At 41.2% G+C, this 22,578-nt stretch overlaps 1 protein-coding gene and 1 long non-coding RNA gene across 2 annotated transcripts in view; both read left to right on the top strand.

The window, feature by feature from the left end:
- The window catches only part of LOC136376721 (uncharacterized), a 432,865-nt gene that overhangs the window by 334,349 nt on the left and 75,938 nt on the right, over window positions 1-22,578 (top strand). The window lies entirely within an intron of this gene.
- On the top strand, window positions 8,369-22,060 carry LOC136376012 (olfactory receptor 2V2-like). The gene is given in 5 exon segments (XM_066341777.1): window positions 8,369-8,618; window positions 8,621-9,310; window positions 16,061-16,195; window positions 18,741-18,813; window positions 21,703-22,060. Coding segments are annotated over 5 exon segments (1,506 nt in total).

Here is a 22,578-nt window from a genome sequence, read left to right as displayed (position 1 = left end):
GACATCAGATCATTTACAGCAAAATGGTGGGAACTTGATAACATTATACGGAGTGAAATAAGTAAATCAGAAAAAAACAAGAACTATATGATTCCATACATTGGTGGAACATAAAAACGAGACTAAGAGACATGGACAAGAGTGTGGTGGTTACCAGGGGTGGGGGGAGGGAGGACATGGGAGGGAGGGAGGGAGAGAGTTAGGGGGAGGGGGAGGGGCACAGAGAACTAGATAGAGGGTGGCGAAGGACAATCTGACTTTGGGTGAGGGGTATGCAACATAATTTAATGACAAAATAACATAGACATGTTTTCTTTGAATATATGTACCCTGATTTATTAATGTCATCCCATTAACATTAATAAAAATTTATTTAAAAAAAAAAAAAAGAAAAAAAAAAGAATCTAACAAGGAACTTTTTCTTCTAGTAAGTGTCACTATACTACAAGTATTGGCTCTGTAAAATTCTTTAGCAGACCTCTACAGTCTTAATGATGTAGGTAGGGCAGCAGTCCCATTCCTGGGTGGGGCATGTTGTGGGGGCATTACAGTTTCAGCTTTATGTCTTTAGCAGTGACAGTTTCAGGTCTCTGGTCATTCTTCCCCACATCTCAACTGACTAGGAGATCAGACGGAGAGCTTTTCCACCTCTCAGGGGAGGGAGTGGCCTCAGAAAGTCAGCTGTAGGGGGCCACCACAGGCCCTCTTTGTCTGGCGAGGTTAGGGAGGTGTGACCTAGAAGGCTCTGGGATACACTTTGGTCTTTCCTTACACTGCCAAGTGTGTGGGAAGCTGATAAAGTGCCAGCTGTGGAGAGTGTACTTGAGTGTTGTGGGTCTAACATGAGCAGCACTGCATGGACTGATCTTTGTGGACTAAACATACACCGATGGAGCATGTGCTTCTCCATGTGAGCCTGGCCCCATGGGCCCAGTGCACAATGGAGCACATGTCATGATCCCAATAGTCAAGTACTTTGTGCCCAGCTCACACTGAGAGCTGCAGGCTGAGTGCAGGCAGCGTGCAGCTGATCACAAGCCAAGCAACATGACCAGTCCTCAGTAACCCTATGCCTGGTTGTGCCTGCCTTAATCAGCTCCTTCCCCACTGCCTCTCAGTCTCTCCACCTCTCCTGGCTCAGAATAAAACTCTCTCCCTGAGTCCAGCAAGGAGAAAGAAATATTCAGTTCTCTGCCTTATCTCCTGTCCAGCTTCCATTAGGAAAGCATTTTATCTTCTACCCCCCTTTTCATCCTTTCTCACATTCAGTCATCATTGTGTGGATGTTTTAAGCATGGCTATGAGCTCAGCTAGCGTTCCTTCATTGCATCATAGTTGTTCAATTTGTTGAAATTTTAAAGGAAGAGCTCAGAAGTATCTCTCACACCACCATTTCTCTGATATCACAATGGATTTTTAAATTTTTGTATTTACTGATTTTAGTGAGAGAGGAAGAGAGAGAGACAGAAACATTGGGCTGCTCCTGTATGTGCCCTGACCAGCAATAAAACCAGCAATCTATGTGCTTGAGGATGATGCTCTAACCAACCAAGCTATCCAACCAGGGCTGAGCAAAAATCTATTTTAATTGAGCTACATCAAACAGAACGTGATCAGGAGGGCTACACACACAGGAACCAGAGGAAAGAATTTTATAGATAAAATGCAGAAGCAAGGGAATTATTTAATTGGTTATATTTAAGTCTTTGTACTTACTGGAAAATCCTAGTGCTGTTTGTTAGGTTTTACTAGCTTGGTCTTGAGACATTCATGGGCTTAGATGTGGTTTGCTTTATAGTCTACTAAGATATAATGACCAACTAGCCTATTTGCCTCCTTGTATAATTAATTTAACAGTGATGAACACTGTATCTGACAGGAAATATGTACTGCTCTTTAGAAAAGTATCGCCAATTTTTAAGAGTCCATATTTTTATTGGAAGGCTGATGGGTGAACCAGGAATCACAGAAAAAAAAAACTGGAAACACTTAACTAAGAATTTCTCCAAAATAAGGTAGCTTGTTCTTCTATGGATATTTTTGACTCAAAACAGCCTGAAATAATGTGAAATATCCAGAGTGGAGATTTCAAAGGCCCGTTTTTGAGTCTTGGTCCTACATTTACTAACCATGTAACATTGTGCAATGCAGCCAACTCCTCAGAGGCTCAGTTTCCCCATCTCTATGTTAATAATCTCAGGATACTTTCATTACAGACAATTATAAGGCCAAATTAAAAATGAATGTGAGAACTGTGGGTGAAAAGTCATATATTTTTACTGATTGAATTTTGCCTGTCTTTAGGCCAGGCAAAGTCCTGCCTCTTCTCAGCAGATGAGAGATAGGCTGACAAACTCTACATCTATGATTCTTTGTTTTCTAAGCAACTTGGAAAACACCACCTTTCTTGTCAGATAAAATTAATCAGAGTCCAGTTTACTTATATCAGTAATCATGACTTGAGATGAAACATGGGAAGATGTGGTAAACAGATTCTAAGACGGTCCCCATTGGTTCCTGTTTCCTGGTATTGATGCTTTTGTGTCCCCCCCGCACACTAGAATGGGTTGAATTTTGTGACTGAATTCATCATTTTTCTTTTTAAGTATTATTTATTGATTTTTAGAGAGTGGGAAGGAAAAAGAAAGAAAGATGGAAGCGAAGCAGAAAGCATCAACTCATGGTAGTTGCTTCTAGTATGTGGCTTGACCTGACAAGCCCAGGATTTCAAACAGGTAACACCAAGAGTAAGTGTTTCATTTATTCAGAAAGTCATGTGAAAGATATTGGAAATTTTTTTATAAAGAAGGCTCTTTGGTTCCTAGTGAAGATAACTTAGTAAGCAGATATTACATGTATGTGTTTATTAGCCAAGACCTACTGAGTCTGTATCCTGGGTTATTTTTAAAATAGCCATACAATTGAAGACTTTAATGTTCATTTTTTTTTTTTGGTGTCAGATTTTTTTTTAATTAAATTTAATGCAGTGACATTGATAAATCAGGGTACATATGTTGAGAGAAAACATCTCCAGATTATTTTGACATTTGATTGTGCTGTATACCCCTCCCCCAAAGTCAAATTGTCTTCTGTCACCTTCTATCTGGTTTTTTTTGGTGCCCCTCCCCTCCCCCACCCCTTCTCTCATTTTTCGCCCCATCCCCCCTTTCCCCTCCCCCCCCCCCCGTTGCCATCACATTCTTGTTCATGTCTCTGAGTCTCATTTCTATGTCCCATCTATGTGTGGATTCATATAGTTCTTAGTTTTTTCTGATTTACTTATTTCACTCCATATAAGATTATCAAGGTCCATCCATGTTATTGTAAATAATCCGATGTCATCATTTCTTATGGCTGAGTAGTATTCCATAGTATATATGTACAACCAACACTATGTCATGGAGCTTATCAACTGTTTTCTTCTGGGTGTTATAAGGTTTCAGGTCTTACATTCAAGTCTTTAATTCATTTTGAGTTAGTTTTTTTTAATTTATTTATTAAATTTAATGCAGTGACATTCATAAATCAGGGTACATATGTTGAGAGAAAACATCTCTAGATTAATTTGACATTTGATTGTGCTGTATACCCCTCCCCCAAAGTTAAATTGTCTTCTGTCACCTTCTATCTGGTTTTCTTTGTGCCCCTCCCCTCCCCCAACCCCTCTCTCCTTCTTCACCCCATCCCCCCTCCCCCCACCCCCCACTTCTGTTGCCATCACATTCTTGTTCATGACTCTGAGTCTCATTTTTATGTCCCTTCTATGTATGGATTTATATAGTTCTTAGATTTTTTTCTGATTTACTAATTTCACTCCGTATACTGTTATCAAGGTCCATCCATGTTATTGTAAATGATCCGATGTCATCATTTCTTATGGCTGAGTAGTATTCCATAGTATATATGTACCAAAGCTTTTTAATCCACTTGTCCTCTGACAGACACTTGGGCTGTTTCTAGATCTTTGCTACTGTGAACAATGCTGCCACAAACATGGGGGTGCATTTCTCCTTTTGGAGCCGTTCTATGGTGTCCTTGGGGTATATTCCTAAAAGTGGGATAGCTGGGTCAAAAGGCAGTTCAATTTTCAGTTTTTTGAGGAATCTCCATACTGTTTTCCACAGTGGCTACACCAGTCTGCATTCCCACCAGCAGTGCAGGAGGGTTCCCTTTCTCCACATCCTCGCCAGCACTTATTCTGTGTTGTTTTGTTGATGAACGCCATTCTGACTGCTGTGAGGTGATATCTCATTGTGGTTTTAATTTGCATTTCTCTAATGATTAGTGATGTTGAGCATTTTTTCATATGCCTATTGGCCATCTGTATGTCCTCTTTGGAGAAGTTTCTATTCATCTCTTTTGCCCATTTTTCGATTGGATTGTTTGTCTTCCTGGTGTTGAGATTTACAAGTTCTTTATAAATTTTGGTTATTAACCCCTTATCAGATGTATTGTCAAATATGTTCTCCCATTGTGTTGTTTGTCTTTTTATTCTGTTCTTGTTGTCTTTGGCTGTGCAAAAGCTTTTTAGTTTGATATAGTCCCATTTGTTTATCCTGTCTTTTATTTCACTTCCCCTGGAGATAAATCAGCAAATCTATTGCTCCAAGAGATGTCCGAGAGCTTACTGCCTATGTTTTCTTCTAAGATGCTTATGGTTTCATGGCCTACATTTAAGTCTTTTATCCATTTTGAGTTTATTTTTGTGAGTGGTGTAAGCTGGTGATCTAGTTTTATTTTTTTGCAGGTAGCTGTCCAATTTTCCCAACACCATTTGTTAAAGAGGCTGTCTTTACTCCATTGTATTTCCTTACCTCCTTTGTCAAATATCAGTTGTCCATAGAACTATGGGTTTATTTCTGGGTTCTCTGTTCTGTTCCACTGATCTATATGCCTGTTCTTATGCCAGTACCAGGCTGTTTTGAGTACAATGGCCTTGTAGTATAACTTGATATCAGAAAGTGTGATACCATCCTTTTACCTTCAATCTATGTGTGTCTTTTGTTCTAAGGTGTGTCTCTTGTAGACAACATATGTATGGGTCCTGTTTTCTTATCCACGCAGCTACCCTATGTCTTTTGATTGGATCATTTAATCCATTTACATTTAAGGTTATTATTGATATGTAGTTGTTTATTGCCATTTTCTTCTTTAAAGGTGTATTCCTTTTTTGCTATATTCTTTTCCTACTTTGATCTGTTTACAACAGGCCCCTGAACATTTCCTGCAGCATTGGTTTGGTTGTAATGAATTCCTTGAGTTGTTTTTTGTCTGGAAAGCTTTTTATTTCTCCTTCAATTTTAAACGATAGCCTTGCTGGATAAAGTAGTCTTGGTTGTAGGTTCTTGTTCTGCATTACTTTGAATATTTCTTGCCATTCTCTTCTGGCCTCAAGTGTTTCTGTTGAGAAGTCGGATGTCATCCTTATGGGGGCTCCTTTGTAGGTAATAACTTTTTTTTCTCTTGCAGCTTTTAATATTTTCTCTTTATCGTTTAGCGTTGGTATTTTAATTATGATGTGTCTTGGTGTAGGTTTCTTTGGGTTTCTCTTTAATGGAGTCCTCTGTGCTTCTTGGACTTGTGAGAGTTTCTCTTGCATTAATTTAGGGAAGTTTTCAGCTATGATATGATTGAACAAAGTCTCTATCCCTTGTTCTTTTTCTTCTTCTTCAGGAACCCCTATGATGCAGATGTTATTTCTCTTCATGTTGTCACAAAGCTCTCTAAGAGTTTCCTCTGACTTTTTGAGTCTCTTTTCTCTTTTCTTCTCTGCTTTCATGCCTTCATTCCAGTTGTCCTCTAACTTGCTGATTCGATCCTCAGCTCTATCTATCTTGTTTTTAATTCCTTCCATTGTGGTCTTTATTTCTGATATTGTATTTGTCATCTTCGACTGATTCTTTTTTATACTTGCTATTTCTTTATTTAGGTGTTCATAATGACCATCCATTGTTGTTCTAAGATCCCTTAGCATCCTTACAATCATTATTTTGAACTCCGCATCTGGAAGTTTGATTATTTCCATATCACTCAGTTCATCTCCTGAAGGTGTCTCTTGTGGTTTCATTTGGATTGCACTTCTCTGTCTTCTCATTATCTGTTTTTGGGTATTTTATTTGTAGAGTTAGTTGAGTCTAGGTTTGGTGTTGTCTGCCTCCAGTTTTCAGTTGTTATTTCTAGGTCTTCTTGGGTTGGTATCAGCTGTTATCTGTAATCCACTTTTGGATTTGGGCAGCTTTGAAGTCTTGATTTGTTTGTTTTCTTAACAGGTGATAGTCTTGTTTACTGATCTCAGCAGGGGGCTTCCTTGAAACTGTATCCAGGAATGTGATGGTTGTAACCTGAGACTCTGAAGGCCTCTTTAGCCAGCTAATCTCACTGGGGGCAGGATGTTTTCTCAGATTCAGTAGGGGGAGGTGTATCTCAGATCTCCAAGGAGACTTGAGTTACTACCCCTCCTCCCCACTTCTTGTTTTCAGCTGTGTCTTGTTGCGCTGATTGGAGCTGGATAGATGTCCAGAGATCTCTGATCCGGAAGCACTTCAGCTCTGTTTTGTGAAAGGTTCAGTCCCTCCCCCAGCTATGGCCGCCTCCAGCATGAATGAGTCAGGTTTTTTAGTTCATTTCCTGCATTCCTTAGCCCCTCACAGTCTGTCCCTCTCCCTGTCCTTTCCACTTGGGAGATAAGCTAGTCTTTTCAACACACCTCGCTCCCTGGTCGCCAGGCAAGTGGCTGTGAGCAGTAGTTTCTGATCTTTTCCCTGTGTGAGATCCCCTATGGGCTCTCAGCCTCACCCCCCTCCCCTCTGTTCCTGTAAGCAGAGGAGATTCAGGCGCTCCCTACCGGGTTTGTTGTGGCTTCTGCTTTGCTCCTTGGTTTTTGAGAGCTGTTCTTACAGTTCAGAGTTGGTTTTTCATGCTGATTTTTCCTAAATTGATTTGTATTCCAGTTTGGTGGTGAGAGCTGGGCATCTGGGCGTCCGCCTACTCCGCTGCCATCTTTTTCTCCTCAAGACTTTACTGTTCTTGAGGATTGAGCACCAAACCATTGCTTCTCCCCATTAGTGCTGCATCTTTCATGTCAACCCAACATAATTGAGAGAGCAATGGCATCCAAACATAACTCTCTTCTCATGTGAGGCACTAGAGAGCAGTTTATCTATATTATAAATATAACAAATGGCAAGCCTGGAAAAACCCTCAGAACATAGAGAAATACATACACTAATGTGCAACTCACGCTTTTTTCCTTTTCCTTTCTGTAGCATATCCAAATGGTCTCTTGTACTAAATTGTTCAACCTGGTTAGAGGGTGTTTGCTGGGTCTGTGTGATAACATAAAAGACTCAATGTCATATAATAAAGCCAAAATTTTGCTTGCAAAAAGGGCTTATGATGGTCTTGGCTGGGTTGCTCAGTGAATAGAGTGTCCACCCACCATGCTGATATCTGGGTTTGATCCCTAGTCAGGGCACATACGAGAAGCAGCCAATAAGTGCACAACAAAATGGAACAACTAAGTGGAACAATGAGTTGATGCTTCTCTCTCTCTCTCTCCCTCTCTCTCTCTCTCTCTCTCTCTCTCACACACACACACACACACACACACACACATCAACAGAAAACGTTTTTAAACATTTTTAAAAGAAAAAAAAAATGGCCCTGGCTGGTTGGCTCAGTGGTAGAGCATCAGCCTGATGTTCAGGAGTCCCGGGTTCAATTCCTGGCCAGGGCACACAGAATCACCCACCTGCTTCCCCACCCCTCCCCTTCTTCTTCCTCTCTGTCTCTCTCTTCCCCTCCTGCAGCCAAGGCTCCACTGGAGCAAAGTTGGCCCGGGCGCTGAGGATGGCTCTGTGGCCTCTGCCTCAGGTGCTAGAATGGCTCTGGATACAACAGAGTGATGCCCAAGATGGGCAGAGCATCACCCCCTGGTGGGCATGCCGGGTGGATCCCAGTCGGGCGCATGCGGGAGTCTGTCTGACTGCCTCCTCGTTTCCAACTTCAGAAAAATACAAAAAAAAAAAAAAAGTCCTATGACATAAAATAACTCAGTTTCTATTCTTGTTGGTAAGAATACATATCAATAAAGACATGTGTACCATTCTATAAACTGGCAGGGCTTCTATTGCTGTGTCATAGAGATATAAAGGTGTACCCTCTTCAAGTCCCAAAGCTTATGTTGTTAAGGTCTAAGGAGTGATAAACAAAAGAGCTGGCTGAAGGTGTGCAATGCAGAGGTCAATAAAGAAATGCCAATCATGTCCTTGGTTTGGCTCCAATAAACTCATAAAATTTCTTTTAAATATGCCAGGTAGTCCAATATTTTTTATCATGTTCTCAGGTGACCAGGAACAATAACCTAGCCATGGAGATGTGGTTGAATTAGTCATCCACAGATGACTTCATCCTCTTGAGCATCTTTTCCCACAGTCCAACTGACCTTGTTCTCTTCTCTGTGATTATGATGGTGTTCACAGTGGCCCTCTGTGGAAATTTCCTTCTCATCTTCCTCATCTACAAAGAACCTCAACTTCATATGCCCATGTACTTCTTCCTCAGTCAACTTTCCATCATGGACCTCATATTGATCTGTAGCAATGTGCCAAAGATGGCAATCACTTCCTGTCTGGCAGGAAGTCCATCTCCTTTGTGGGTTGTACCATACAAATTGGCCTTCTTGTCTCTCTTGTGGGATCTGAGGGACTCTTACTGGGACTCATGGCTTATGACCACTATGTGGCAATTAGTCACACACTACGCTATCCTATCCTCATGAGTCAGAAAGTCTGTCTCCAGATTATAGGGAGTTCCTGGGTATTTGGGTTAGTAGATGGTTTAATCCAGATGATGGTGGCAATGATTTTCCCTTACTGTGGCTCAAGAGAACTTAACCACTTCTTTTGTGAAATGCTATCCTTGTTGAAACTGGCCTGTGCAGACACTTGCCTTTTTGAGACTGTGATATTTGCTTGCTGTGTGTTCATGCTGCTCCTTCCTTTCTCTATCATCATGGCCTCCTATGCTCATGTCCTTAAGGCTGTGCTCCATGTACTCTCTTCTCAGGCTGGTAAAAAGGCTCTGTACACCTGTTTCTCCCACATGACAGTTGTCTCCCTCTTCTATGGGGCAGCCATGTTCATCTACCTGAGGCCTAGGCACTACAGGGCACCCAGCCATGACAAGGTGGCCTCTATCTTCTATACAGACCTTACCCCAATGCTCAACCCCCTTACTTACGTCTTAAGGAATCAGAATGTGATAGGGCAGGGGTCAAGAACCTATGACTCGGAAGCCAGATATGGCTCTTGTGATGGCTGCATCTGGCTCGCAGACAAATCTTTAATAAAAAATAATAATAACATTAAAAATATAAAACATTCTCATGTATTACAATCCATTCATTTCTTACCACTCATGTTCATGGTTGCAGGTGGCTGGAGCCAATCACAGCTGTCCTCCGGGACAATGCCAAATTTTTATTGGATAATGCGCAACGTACACGGGTCATTGTATGGCTCTTACAAAATTACATTTAAAATATGTGACACTCATGGCTCTCTCAGCCAAAAAGATTCCTGACCCCTGTGATAGGGGCTCTGAGGAAAAGGTTGGACTGTTATAAGATTAACAGCCATCAATTGAAGGGCCAGGACATCCTATGTCTGGTATTGACACCTATTGGTTACATAATATTGGTAAGTCACTCACCATTTGTCAGTATGTTTTCTTTTAAATAAATGAGAATAATGACACAGGGATTTTCTAAGGGATCACTACATGTAATTCTAAAGTCCCATGGAGAAACAATGCATTGCTATTGTTGTCATTAATCATCATTTATAAAGTTCTTGAAGAAAATTCACTCTATTTTTTAACTTTCTTAGTTATTACACTGTTTTTTATTTTAATCAAGAAAAAGAGAGAGAGAGACAGGAAGGAAGAGAGATGAGAAGCATCAACTCATACTGGTGGCACTTAGTTGGTCACTGATGGCTTTTCATATGTGCCTTGAAAGGGGAGTGGGGCGGGCGGAACCAGCCAAGTGAGAGACCACTTGCTTAAGCCAGTGACCTTGGGTTCAAGCAAGTGATCTTGGTCTTCAGACCAGTGTCCTTTGAGCAAAGCCAGCAATAGTGGATCATGTCCATGATCCTATGCTCAAGCCAGTGACCCCTCATTCAAGCTGGTGAGCCTGTGCTCAAGCCAGCAACCTCGGGGTTTTGAAACTGGGTCCTCTGCATTCCCAGGGCGATGCTCTAACCACTGTACCATCACCAGTCAGGTGGTTATTACATCTTTTCTTGAGCGCTTACTAATTGATAGGCACTGTCTCATTCCTTTACGTAGCTCTACATTAGTTGATAATTCAACATAATAAACACGGGTAACTTAAATAAAAACTTTCTAGATGGCAGAAATGACCTATATAATTTCGCTTAGTTTCAACCTTTTCCCCATATTCCACTGGAGGCTTAAAAGCTTCTCTTAAAAAATAAAATGGTAGTTTTACTATTTAGAAGTTATCTCCGTGATGGTACTGTCTTGTTTATTTGTACATTATCATGCCTTATAAATTACAGTTGCTCATGTTTTTTAAAATGGCCAAGCAATGGAAGCAACCAAAGTATGTATGTAGTAGACCAGTGGATAAAAAAGCTGTGCTAAATTTACACAGTGGAATATTACTCATTCCTGAAAAAGAATGAAATCTTACCATTTTTAACAGACCTAGAGAGTGTTATGCTCAGTGAAATAAGTCAGTAAGAGGAAGACAAATGCCATATAATTTCATTTCTATGTGGATCTAAAGAACAATAGAAGCTAACAAACAAAACAGAAACAGACTCATAGATATAGAGTAAAGAGGGATGGTTGCCAGAGAAAAATGGGATTGAGAGACTGAGTGAAAAAAAGGTGAAAGGAGCACATACTGATAGGTAGTTACAGAATAATCACAAGGATGTAAAGAATGGCATAAGAAATATGTCAATAATATTGTGATAACTATGTATGATGTCAGGTGGGTACTGGAAATATCAGAGAAAACCTTTTGTAAAGTATATAATTGTTTAATTACTATGTTATATACCTGAAACAAATACAAAATAATATTGAATGTGAAATGTGATTTAAAAAATAAATAGATAGCAGGTGTTAGGTATCAACCTTATTAACTGAATGCAAGAATAAAGCATTGAATGAGATAAAATACATAAAACATTTTTTATTAATTTTAATGGGGTGACTGATAAATCAGGGTACATATGTTCAGAGAAAACATCTCCAGGTTATTTTGACATTTAATTATGTTGCATACCCATCACTCAAAGTCCAATTGTCTTCCGTCACCTTCTATCTGTTTTTTTGTGTGTGTGCCCCTGCCCTCCTCCCCTCCCCCACACCCCATAACCACCACCCTCTTGTCCATGTCTCTGAGTCTCATTTTTATGTCCCACCTATGTATGGAATCATATAGTTCTTAGTTTTTTCTGATTTACTTATTTCACTCAGTATAATGTTATCAAGGTCCATCCATGTTGTTGTAAATGATCCACTGTCATCATTTCTTAGGCTAAGTAGTATTCCATCGTATATATGTGCCAAAGCTTTTTAATCCACTCGTCCACTGATGGACACTTGGGCTGTTTCTAGATCTTCACTATTGTGAACAATGCTGTGATGAACATGGGGGTGGATTTCTCCTTTTGAAACAATGCTATGGTGTTCTTGAGGAATACTTGTAAAAGTGGGATAGCTGGGTCAAAAGGCAGTTTGATTTTTAATTTTTTGAGGAATCTCCATACTCTTTTCCATAGTGGCCGCACCAGTCTGCATTCCCACCAGCAGTGCAGGAGGGTTCCCTTTTCTCTACATCTTCGCCAGCACTTATTCTGTGTTATTTTGTTGATGAGCGCCATTCTGACTGGTGTGAGGTGATATCTCATTGTGATTTTAATTTGCATTTCTCTAATAATCATTGATGTTGAGCATTGTTTCATATGCCTATTGGCCATCTGTATGTCCTCTTTGGAGAAGTGTCAATTCATTTCTTTTGCCCACTTTTTGATTGGATTGTTTGTCTTTCTGATGTTGAGTTTTACAAGTTCTTTATAAATTTTGGTTTTTAACCCCTTATCAGACATATTGTCGAATATGTTCTCCCACTGTGTAGTTTGTCATTTTATTCTGCTCTTATTGTCTGTAGTTGTGCAAAAGCTTTTTAGTTTGATATAGTCCCATTTGTTTATCCTGTCTTTTATTTCACTTGCCGTGGAGATAAATCAGCAAATATATTGCTGCGAGAGATGTTGAAGAGCATACTGCCTATGTTTTCTTCTAAGATGCTTATGGTTTCACGGCTTACATTTAAGTCTTTTACCCATTTTGAGTTTATTTTTGTGAATGGTGTAAGTTGGTGGCTTTAGTTTCATTATTTTGCAGGTAGCTGTTCAATTTTCCCAACACCATTTGTTAAAGAGACTGTCTTTACTCCATTGTATGCTCTTACCTCCTTTGTCAAATATCAGTTGTCCATAAAGGTGTGGGTTTATTTCTGGGTTCTCTGTTCTGTTCCATTGATCTATATGCCTGTACTCAAAACAGCCTGGTACTGACATAAAACATTTTTAAAAGCACTGTGTTCACATGCCAAATTGCTTTAACAGCTGTGATAACTTTAGTACTTCAAGTTTTACATAGGTATCTGGTTGAAGGATGAAGATTAGAACAGAAACAAAGACAGAATTTGAGCCATTATTTTAAAGCATATATCAGTCAAGATCCAGTGAGGAAAAGACTCACATCAAATATTTTAACAGGCCCTGGCCAGTTGGCTCCGTGCATAGAGCATCAGCCTGGTGTATGGATGTCCTGGATTCTATCCCCAGTCAGGGCGCACATGAGAATGAATGATCTGCTTCTCTCCCCCTCCCTCTCCCCTCTCCATTTTCTCACTCTTTTCTTCTTGCAGCCAGTGGCTCAATTGTTTCAAGGGTCATCCCCAGGTGCTTAGAATAGCTCGGTTGATTCAAAAACATCCTCCCCAGACAGGGATTGCCGGGTGGATGCCAGTCGGGGGGCGAGAGGGAGTAAGAGTATCTTCCCTCCTCTATAAAGAGATGCTAACCATATGTTTGAAAACTGAAATGGCACAACAAACACTAAGGATTGCCAAGTAAAATGCCTACAGAACAAAGTTACTATTTGTAGACCTGGGGATGTAAACGGAGAAGTTGGAGTGATTAAAACCTGAAATCTTGACACAATCATCTGAAGAGACACTGACCAGCTGGCATTCATACCTCAGAGGGAACTTTATGAAGTGTCCCTCAGACCTCTGAGAAGGCTTCCCTGCTCTGTTTTATGGTGGTTCTTCCAGAGCCCAGAGAGGAAGAAGAGGGATGTGCATAGCTGGGGCTCAGACTTCTGACAAGTGGGTGTTGTGTTGTTGGTTCTAGTTTCTCAGGAGTTCAGAGGACACTCTCTGTTTCCAGACTGCCAAGGAATAAATGTTGGTCAGCCAGTACTTGTTCTACTGAAGGGCAGGATGAGTCTGGTTATGGGAGTGTGAAAATAAAATCTGCAAAGTGGAACCAACTGCCAGGATGAAAAATCATTTCTGGGATGATTTGAGAAAACAAAAGAAAACAAAACAGGACATGAAGAAGGATCTTGCTTTCTTTGCCCTCTTCCTAGCTTACAGTCCCTTCCAGTGCCCTTATTGGCAGATCCTAACGTGAACCTTGAGGACAGAGGGCCCCAGCATCACAAGTTGAAGTGTAGATGTTGTGGGTTTGGAGCTGAGGAAACGGTTTAACATCTGGCACAGTCCACCCTTTTGTTTACTCAGCATCCAGATTATTTCATCTGTATTTGAACTTCTGTGAAAGAGCAACAGCAAGATGACAACATATAACTATTCTTCATTAGTCATGGTATTCTTCACTAGTCATGGTATTCATCTCTGGGCAATGTCAGTTATACCTCTGAAGATTAGCCATTGTGCCATAGCTGGTTGGCTCAGTGGTAGAGCGTCAGCCCGGCATATAGATATCCCGGGTTCAATTCCCAGCCAGGGCACACAGGAGAAGCACCCACCTGCTTCTCCACCCTTCCCCCTCTTTTCTCTCTCTCTCTCTCTCTCTCTCTCTCTTCCCCACCCTCAGCCAAGGCTCCATTGGAGCAAAAAAAAAAAAGTTGGCCCAGGTTCTGAGGATGGCTCCATGGCCTCCACCTCAGGCACTAGAATGGCTCTGGTTGCAACAGAGCAATGCCCCTGATGAGCAGAGCATCGCCCCCTGGTGGGCATGCTGGGTGGATCCTGGTTGGGCACATGTAGGAGTCTGTCTCTCTGCTTCCCTGATTCTCACTTCAGAAGGAAAAAAAAGATTAGCCATTGCTTGCACTCAGTGTGTAAGAAATAATAGGAATAATGAGAGAGAACAAATTAGCTTACATACATGTACACTCACACTCACAATACCCCCATTGATCATGACACCATACTTGTTATTTATAACTGTCTTCTTCCACTTTCTACTACCTATTTCCTTTGCTCTTAGCTATAACCTTATTTGTTTAGGATGATTTACCTGGTGGTATAATCTACATCTTCATTTCATAAGGACCTGAATCTTCAATGAAATTGCCTTTGGTTGATTGCTATATATTTCCATTATCTTTTACTCTTGAACATGAAAGTACTCAGAGAATCCCTTGTCTCAGAAAATAGCCTTTCTGCTTAGAGTAACTTAATTTCCTCTTGGTTGTCAATATCAATCACCCCACTTGACTCCAACAGAACTGGTGTCTTATTTGCCTGTTGGTTCCTAGGCACAAGGAGTCCAAAATGACCAGGTGAACATTGACATAAGGTTATGGAAGAAATAGTACCATACATTTTGGCTCATATTGCATTCTGTGAGTCAGAACCCTATCTGTTTAGGGTCTTGTTTCTGAACTGATACTATAAATGAGTTGCTATCATAATACAGACCAGCTGTTTTTTGGGTGATGGGATGTATTTAAGACCTGTCAGTTCCATGGACACACGTCCATTGTTACTTTTGTTTTGAAACAAGTTCCTTGATCAGATGCAATATTATACAGAATACTTTGAGAATATCCTAGGCATTCTATAAGTATGTAGATGAGGTGCTTTTTGAAGCATTAAAGGCAATGAAAGGCAATTCATTTTTAGAATAAATGTTTATTCCAGTGAAGCCAAATTGCTATCTTGTTTGTGACAAAAGGGATCAAATATAAATAACCTGATACTAGGTGATAGGTGATTCATCAAAGGAAAGACACCATGTTGTAACTGAATATTAATTTCCACTGAAAGTACAGTATAGTATATGTACTAAATATTATATATGTCAAATATGTGTGGTACCAGATGGGTACTAGACTTATCAAGTTGATCCATTTGTAAATTATATAAATGTCTAATCACTATATTGTACACCTGAATATAATATAATATTGTATATCAATGGTAATAGAAATTCTTTTTTAAATTTTTTACTCGGTTTCTGCTGATGGGAGTTTAGGCACGGCAATATAGTGAGGATAACTCTATGTTGATAAGCCTGTGCATAACCTCTGTTCCTACCACCATTGCTCCTTTGTCCCTTGTCCATTAAAAAAGTACCAGAGTTGTCCACAGAACATGATACAGCTAGTGCTCAACTTATGACCACGGTTGGTTCCAACAGACTAGTCGTAACATGATTTGGTCGTAAGTTGTGTAGGCTATATGTACAGTACTGTGAAATGATGTTATAAAAATCTTTAAGTTATATCTTATCATAATTTTCTTTCATTATTGTTACATATTATAATTTTCTTTGTTCATTTTATGCTGTTTGTATCATCTCTACACCATTTTGTTTCTTATTTTTACATTCATCAGGTTTAAGTAAAACACTGCATTACCAGTACAACTGGTTTAATATTTGCAAAGAAAATTTCCTCTTGGTAGACATCTTGGGAGGGGTTTGATGAAAAATATCCAAGACACAAAACACAAATTGCTGAACCGAGTCTGGGATAACAGTTGAAACGGTGCAGGCGGAAATGGTAGTGCTGCTGGAAGCTGGTCCACACTATCGTACGCCCAGCTGGGCAACGCTTGTGCTGCCAGAGGCAGAGCAGTCATGGCTAGCAATTGTGGTTGTGAAGTCTAATGGTCGTAAGTTGCATAGGTCATAAGTTGATCAATATTTGCATATGGCATGTTAAGAAGATCACAATAGACCTGGCCTGTGGTGGCACAGTGGATAAAACATTGACCTGGAACACTGAGGTCACCGGTTAGAAACCCCTGGCTTGGATGGTCAAGGCGCATATGGGAGTTGATGCTTCCTGATCCTCCCTCCCTTCTCTCTCTCTTTCCCTCTCTCTCTCTCTCTGCCCTCTCTAAAATGAATAAATAAATTTAAAAAAAATTTAGAAAGATCATGATCTCTTTATACTACACTGTAGAGCAGAAGAATTGATGTAATTACATATCACAATTGTTAAGATGACTGCTGGACCTGGAAGGTAAGCAACCTGCTTTGAGGGCTCCTTGCAAGTTGTTACAGAGAAAAAGAATTTTCAATAGGCTGCCTACCAGCTGTCAAAAGGCTATGTTTATTTATTGCAATAAAGATGACCACAATTGTAACTGCCACTGTTAGAGTCACCATCTGTTTAACTTATAATAATCTACAGTAATTTTTAAAGATCTTTTCATCTCCTTTAATGGAAAAAAAATGATGTGCATATTTCAAGTTTATGGTGATACCAATACCTATAATTCCCCCCAGCAATACATTATGGAGTTTGGTTTACTGTTCTGGTAAAGAATGGAAGTTCCTGAACTTTCACTTGCTCTTTCTACCATAATGGAACTCACTCTACAATTCAGAGAGACAATCTGTTTCTTCCAGTTTCTGAGTATGTTAATTCCAAGAACACATTGAAAATCTGGGAAATAAACACACGGTCAGTTTGACCACTGTGATTTGAATTGAAATCATTTATCACCTCATCATCATGAATTTTCACTTTGGTGGGCCACAGTGGTGTTTGGTCACAAAGAATTAATGACAATTTAAGGCCATTTGCATTCAAATACCTTAATTATAGAGACTCAAAACGAGAGCTTCTACATCAATAAGACTGTACTGTTTATTTCAGGAAATTCTGCCCAGGAGGATAAGGCTGTAAATCAGAACCTAACTTTCTTGTTAGCTTTATCTGAGCAATGGACTTCTCAGTCAGCCCTCTTTTCAGAACAAGAGATGACATAATTGGTCAAACTCAACTGCTTACCAAACAATTATTCTCTCATTAAGATTTCTCCACAACTCATACTCACTCTGTCCACCAATCTCATTGTACCATGAATTTTGACCAACTTCAGTCAGATCTTTGCATTGCAGAAGGTACTTCAAATCACTCAAATATACAAAGTTAAATTCTATAATTTATCTTTGACCTTCCCCTCCTGAAACATTCAGTTCTGTCAAGATAGTGTTTACCTTTACTACTTAAGTAATAAACTTGGCCTTGCCTGACCTGTGGTGGCGCAGTGGATAAAGCATCGACCTGGAAATGCTGAGGTCGCCGGTTCGAGACCCTGGGCTTGCCTGGTCAAGGCACATATGGGAGTTGATGCTTCCAGCTCCTGCCCCCCTTCTCTCTCTCTCCCTCCCTCTGTCTCCCTCTCCTCTCTAAAATGAATAAATAAATAAATAAATAATTTAAAAAAATAAATAAATAAACTTGGCCTTGTTTGACCAGCAGGTTATTCTGGTGTCTATTTCTGGGAAAGTCAACAGACAACAGTTGTTTATTTGTTGGCTTGTTTGTTTGTTTTGAAAAACCCTTGGTCTCAGCTCACACTGTTCCTGCAAGACAGAATCTTGAACTGAAGTTGTTTTTAGTAAGGCTTACAGAGAGGGTCACCTCAGTGGTTCTTTCCCCAGCTCCAAATCATTTTTTGCTTCTGCATGTTTCAGGCCTTGAGTAATCTACTCTGTCTCTGTGAGATCAGAAATGTCACATGTCAGTCCCTTCCCTGTAGCCATGAAAACTCCCTGTTATTACACACTTCCTTCGAGTTGATTCAGTAGGACTTCTCACAGTCCAGCCTGTTTCTTAGGTTGGTTCTGCCCTTGTCTTCTCTATGTGGGCCTGATGGAAGCACAGCCTTTTTCTCTCTCACTCTTCATCAGACAACAGCTTTAATTCCTGAATGTTTGGAGTGTTTTCCTCCATGCACAGTCATTCTATTTACTGGCGACAGATACTTCTTGCTGAAGGGTTAGAAGGAAATTAACAGTACATATTTCTGGTGATGTTTTAAGTTTGTTTTTTGTTTTTTTCTAAGAGGACCCAATTTCATTAGGACATTGCAGGTTTGTGAACTGGCTTATGTCTGGAAACTACGTAAGAGGCCATGACTCACCGTTGTAATAACATATCAAGTTTCTAGTACCAGACCTTGACTTTTTCCAAATATGTAGATAAAGACTTTTCATTTCATTTTAAGAAACACTGTGATTAATTAGCCACCAAAAGAAGTTCTCAGGACCTAAGTATTTTACCTACCAGTCATCCTTGCAATTCAGTTAGCCAGTACATCCCCCATGTACATGATGACAATTGCATCCACCTTGTCTCTGGCAGTTCATTTTTGTCACCAGGCCCCTGTTACTCTAATAACCCATAACCCTCATTAAAATTAGGGAGGCCTCTCCTTTTAGCAGCATCTTGCATCATCACACTGGGCCTGCAGAAAACAGCCACCAAAGAGCTTTTGTAAGAAAACTAGAAGAAAAAAAGAAAAAGAAAACTAGAAAAAATGACATCAGAATAATGGTGGAGTGAGAGATACTCCTGATCTCTCCCCTTGAAATTTCAACAAATTGAACAACAAAATGCAGTGAAGAAGGGCCAGCTGGGCTCACAGGTGTGCCTGAAAGATCCATGCACCAAATGAACTAAAGCTGGGACAGGCTAAAAAGAGGGGCGGAAAATAAAACACATTTGTGGTCTCCTCTGTGGACGAGACAAACCCAGTCTGGATTATTTTTTTCTCTGCCAGACTACAGGGAGGAGGGAGGCACAGGCTATTTGGATTTTGTCTCAGGGGTATGGAGTGGGAAAGTCAGAGTGACTGGGTCTCCTTCTACTGGGAGGAGAGGTGAGACAGAGGGGCAGAGGGAGAGATAAATCAAAGACAGAGGATCAGAGCGCAGGATCATGGCCAGTGTTCCTGCAGCCTGCCTGCAGCCCACACTTGGCAGAGACAAAGAAAGCTAAAGTGCAGCCCCTCAGCATCCCAGATCCCCCCTCACTCACCTTGAAGTATGGAGAGTGGCAGAGACAAACCCCACAGCTAGCTCTCCAGAGCCAGTCTCTTCCCTGAAGAACAGAGGTGCTCCGTGTCTGGTCGCTAGGTCTGTGGTGACATGGGGAGGAGTGCTCAGAAGCCTGAGATCACCATTGCTAGAGATGTAAATCCATAAAGCCAAAGCTGTAAAGCCTCACAACATGTCCCACCCATCATTGAGACTGCAACATCTCAGCGGGGACAGTCCTGGAACTTCACAGCACTAAATCATGTAATACAGTGACACCTACTGAAAGAAGCCTCTCAAAATAGAAATTTATTTTTCCTTTTTTCCTTCATTTTTTTCCCTTTTTTCTTTTCTTTTCCATTTATTCTTTTTCTCTCTCTTTCTTTTAAATTTTATTTTCTTTAATTTTTATATATTTTATTCTTACTTTTTTCTGGGTGTTTTGTTTTTGATTTTTTTCTTATTGGTTTTGATCTTTTTTTTTTTTTTTTCATTTTTCTGAAGCTGGAAACAGGGAGAGACAGTCTGACAGACTCCCGCATGTGCCCGACCGGGATCCACCCAGCATGCCCACCAGGGGCTACGCTCTGCCCACCAGGGGGCGATGCTCTGCCCATCCTGGGCGTTGCCATGTTGCGACCAGAGCCACTCTAGCGCCTGAGGCAGAGGCCACAGAGCCATCCCCAGCACCCGGGCCATCTTTACTCCAATGGAGCCTTGGCTGCAGGAGGGGAAGAGAGAGACAGAGAGGAAAGCGCAGTGGAGGGGTGGAGAAGCAAATGGGCGCTTCTCCTGTGTGCCCTGGCCGGGAATCGAACCCGGGTCCTCCGCACGCTAGGCCGACGCTCTACCGCTGAGCCAACCGGCCAGGGCCTGGTTTTGATCTTTTATCTCTGGTTTTTCTTCTTTACTTGGCATAACGTTTTAAACAATATGTTTTATTGATTTTTCTAATTTTTCATTTTTTTTTTTAGTTGTTTCTTGGTTAGGGTTCTTAACAATACCACTCTCAAATGCCATCAAAAAGAAGAAATCGAACTCCATTGCTACACAAGACAAAGATGTAGTTCAGAAAGAAAATTTAAAATCTCCAGAAAAAAATCTCAAGGTTTTTCAATGGAAACCTTGGAGTTAAATGATAAGGAATTCAAATTTTAAGTTCTGAAAATACTCAATAAGATGCAAGAAGACACCAATAGGCAAATTAATGAGCTCAGAAAACAAAACAAACACCTCAGCAAGAAAAAAGCCAGATAGAGAAAATAATCAGTGAGATTGAAGACAGCAACTAGAGACACTACATAAAGAAGAGGGGAGAGTCTCATGATTTTAAAAAACTGAGAGAGTGATTTTTTTTAAAGAAGAAAAGTTAGGAGCGACAAGATGGCGATGAAGTAGGCAGACGTACAAACTTCCACCACCCACAACCAAAGTGTCCCACAACCAAAGTAATCCACCCAAACTGGATTACAACTTAATTTTAAGAACCATCATCTGAAAAAACCAACTTTGGACTAAACTAAGGGGACTCTTTAATCAAGGATCACTGAAGAAGCCACACTGAGACTGGTAGGAAAAGTGGAAACGTGGAGAGGGTTACCCAACTTCTGGAAGCGAACAGCAGCCTGGAGGGACTTGCATGGTGGGAATTGAGTTTAGCGGAGAGGGGAGGGTCCTGGACCCCAGGAACAAAGCCCCAGCCTACAGCCCCAGGGCCTAGAAAAGGTGTATGGACAGTATTTAACTACAAAACAAGCTAGGATACTGTTTGTGAGAAAGAGACAGATTTCTCAGACCCAGGATTCTTCTTAAAGGGACTGCACAAAAACCTCTTTCACAACCACTCACCCAAGACTCTGGGGAATGGGGACAGATGAGAGGACTGGAGTAGCAGGAAGAGAGTGTAATCTAGGAGGCACAGGGAGAAACACTTTGAAAGACAGCCACCCTAACTCCTGGGCTGAGTCACCCCCCAAATCTAAAGTGAATATTTCCCCTGGAACAAGCAATACCAACAAAGGGAAGCAGGACTCCAGCAAAATAAGCTCTCCCACAGCACTCAGAGCAGAGTCACTTAGAAGGAGGGAGCCATCAGAGATACAGTATTGAGTGCTAAAGTCTGAGCTGCATCACCCCCACCCACACTGCTGAGGGCTCTCTGGAGGGTGGGTAGTGGCGGGATGCAGAAGTGCGGTTCCATCAGTGGGAGCAGAAGCCAGGCTGGCCACGACTGAAGCCCGGCATGAGCTCAGTCCCAACCGGCAGGGGCAGAAGGGGTGCAAAAAGCGGTCCAACCCAGCTGCAGGCTGGGTGAGCAAAAGTAGTCTCACCTGCATCTCAACCACAGGGGAAAGGCAAAAGCCAGGGAACAGCAGACACCTGTGGCGAAGCGCGGGTACACAGCCCCACCCCCGGGGCCAGGGCTTGCAACCAGGTATGTGGGCGCAGCTCTGCTGGCAGGGGTGGGGCAAAAGCCGAGGAACAGGCAGAGACTCGTGGCTGAGCATAGGCGTGCAGCCCTGCCCATGGTGTGTTGGCTTGCGGCCCAGGCACAGCACACAGCCCCACCAATGGGGGCGGGGCAAAGGCCAAGGCTAGGCAAGGCTTGTAGACCAGGGCATATGAACACAGCCCTGCCCATGGAGGAGAGGCAGAAACTACAGAAACTGCTGCAGCAGGCCGGCGTCTGCAACGCCTATATCTGAAAGCTTGAGGCACTGGAAAAACAGGTTATGTGCCTGCAGACAGACCACAACAAGGGAACACAGAGGCAACACCCATTGGACTCCAGTGACCACAACATTCTTATACACAGACAAAATGAGAAGGCAGAAAAATGCAACTCAAATGAATAAAGAGAAATTTCCAGGAAAGGACTTGAATGAGTCAGATGTAACCAAATTACTGGATGCAGAGTTTAAAATAATGATTGTTAGAATGCTCAAAGATATTAGAACAACAATAGATGGACATAACAAACACCTAAATAGAGAGATAGCAATTATAAAAAAGGACATTGAAATAATAAAAAAGAATCAGTCAGAAATGACAAATACAATATCAGAAATGAAGACCACAATGGAAAAAATTAAAAGCAGGATGGATGAAGCTGAGGATTGAATCAGCAAGTTAGAGGACAAAATAAACAAAGGCATGTAAGCAGAGCAGCAAAAAGAAAAGAGACTCAAAAAGTCTGAGGAAACTCTGAGACAGCTCTGTGACA

This window comes from Saccopteryx leptura, chromosome 6 (genome assembly GCF_036850995.1).
Source record: "Saccopteryx leptura isolate mSacLep1 chromosome 6, mSacLep1_pri_phased_curated, whole genome shotgun sequence".
In the NCBI taxonomy this organism is placed as follows: domain Eukaryota; kingdom Metazoa; phylum Chordata; class Mammalia; order Chiroptera; family Emballonuridae; genus Saccopteryx; species Saccopteryx leptura.
This window is presented reverse-complemented; position numbering and strand designations above follow the sequence as displayed.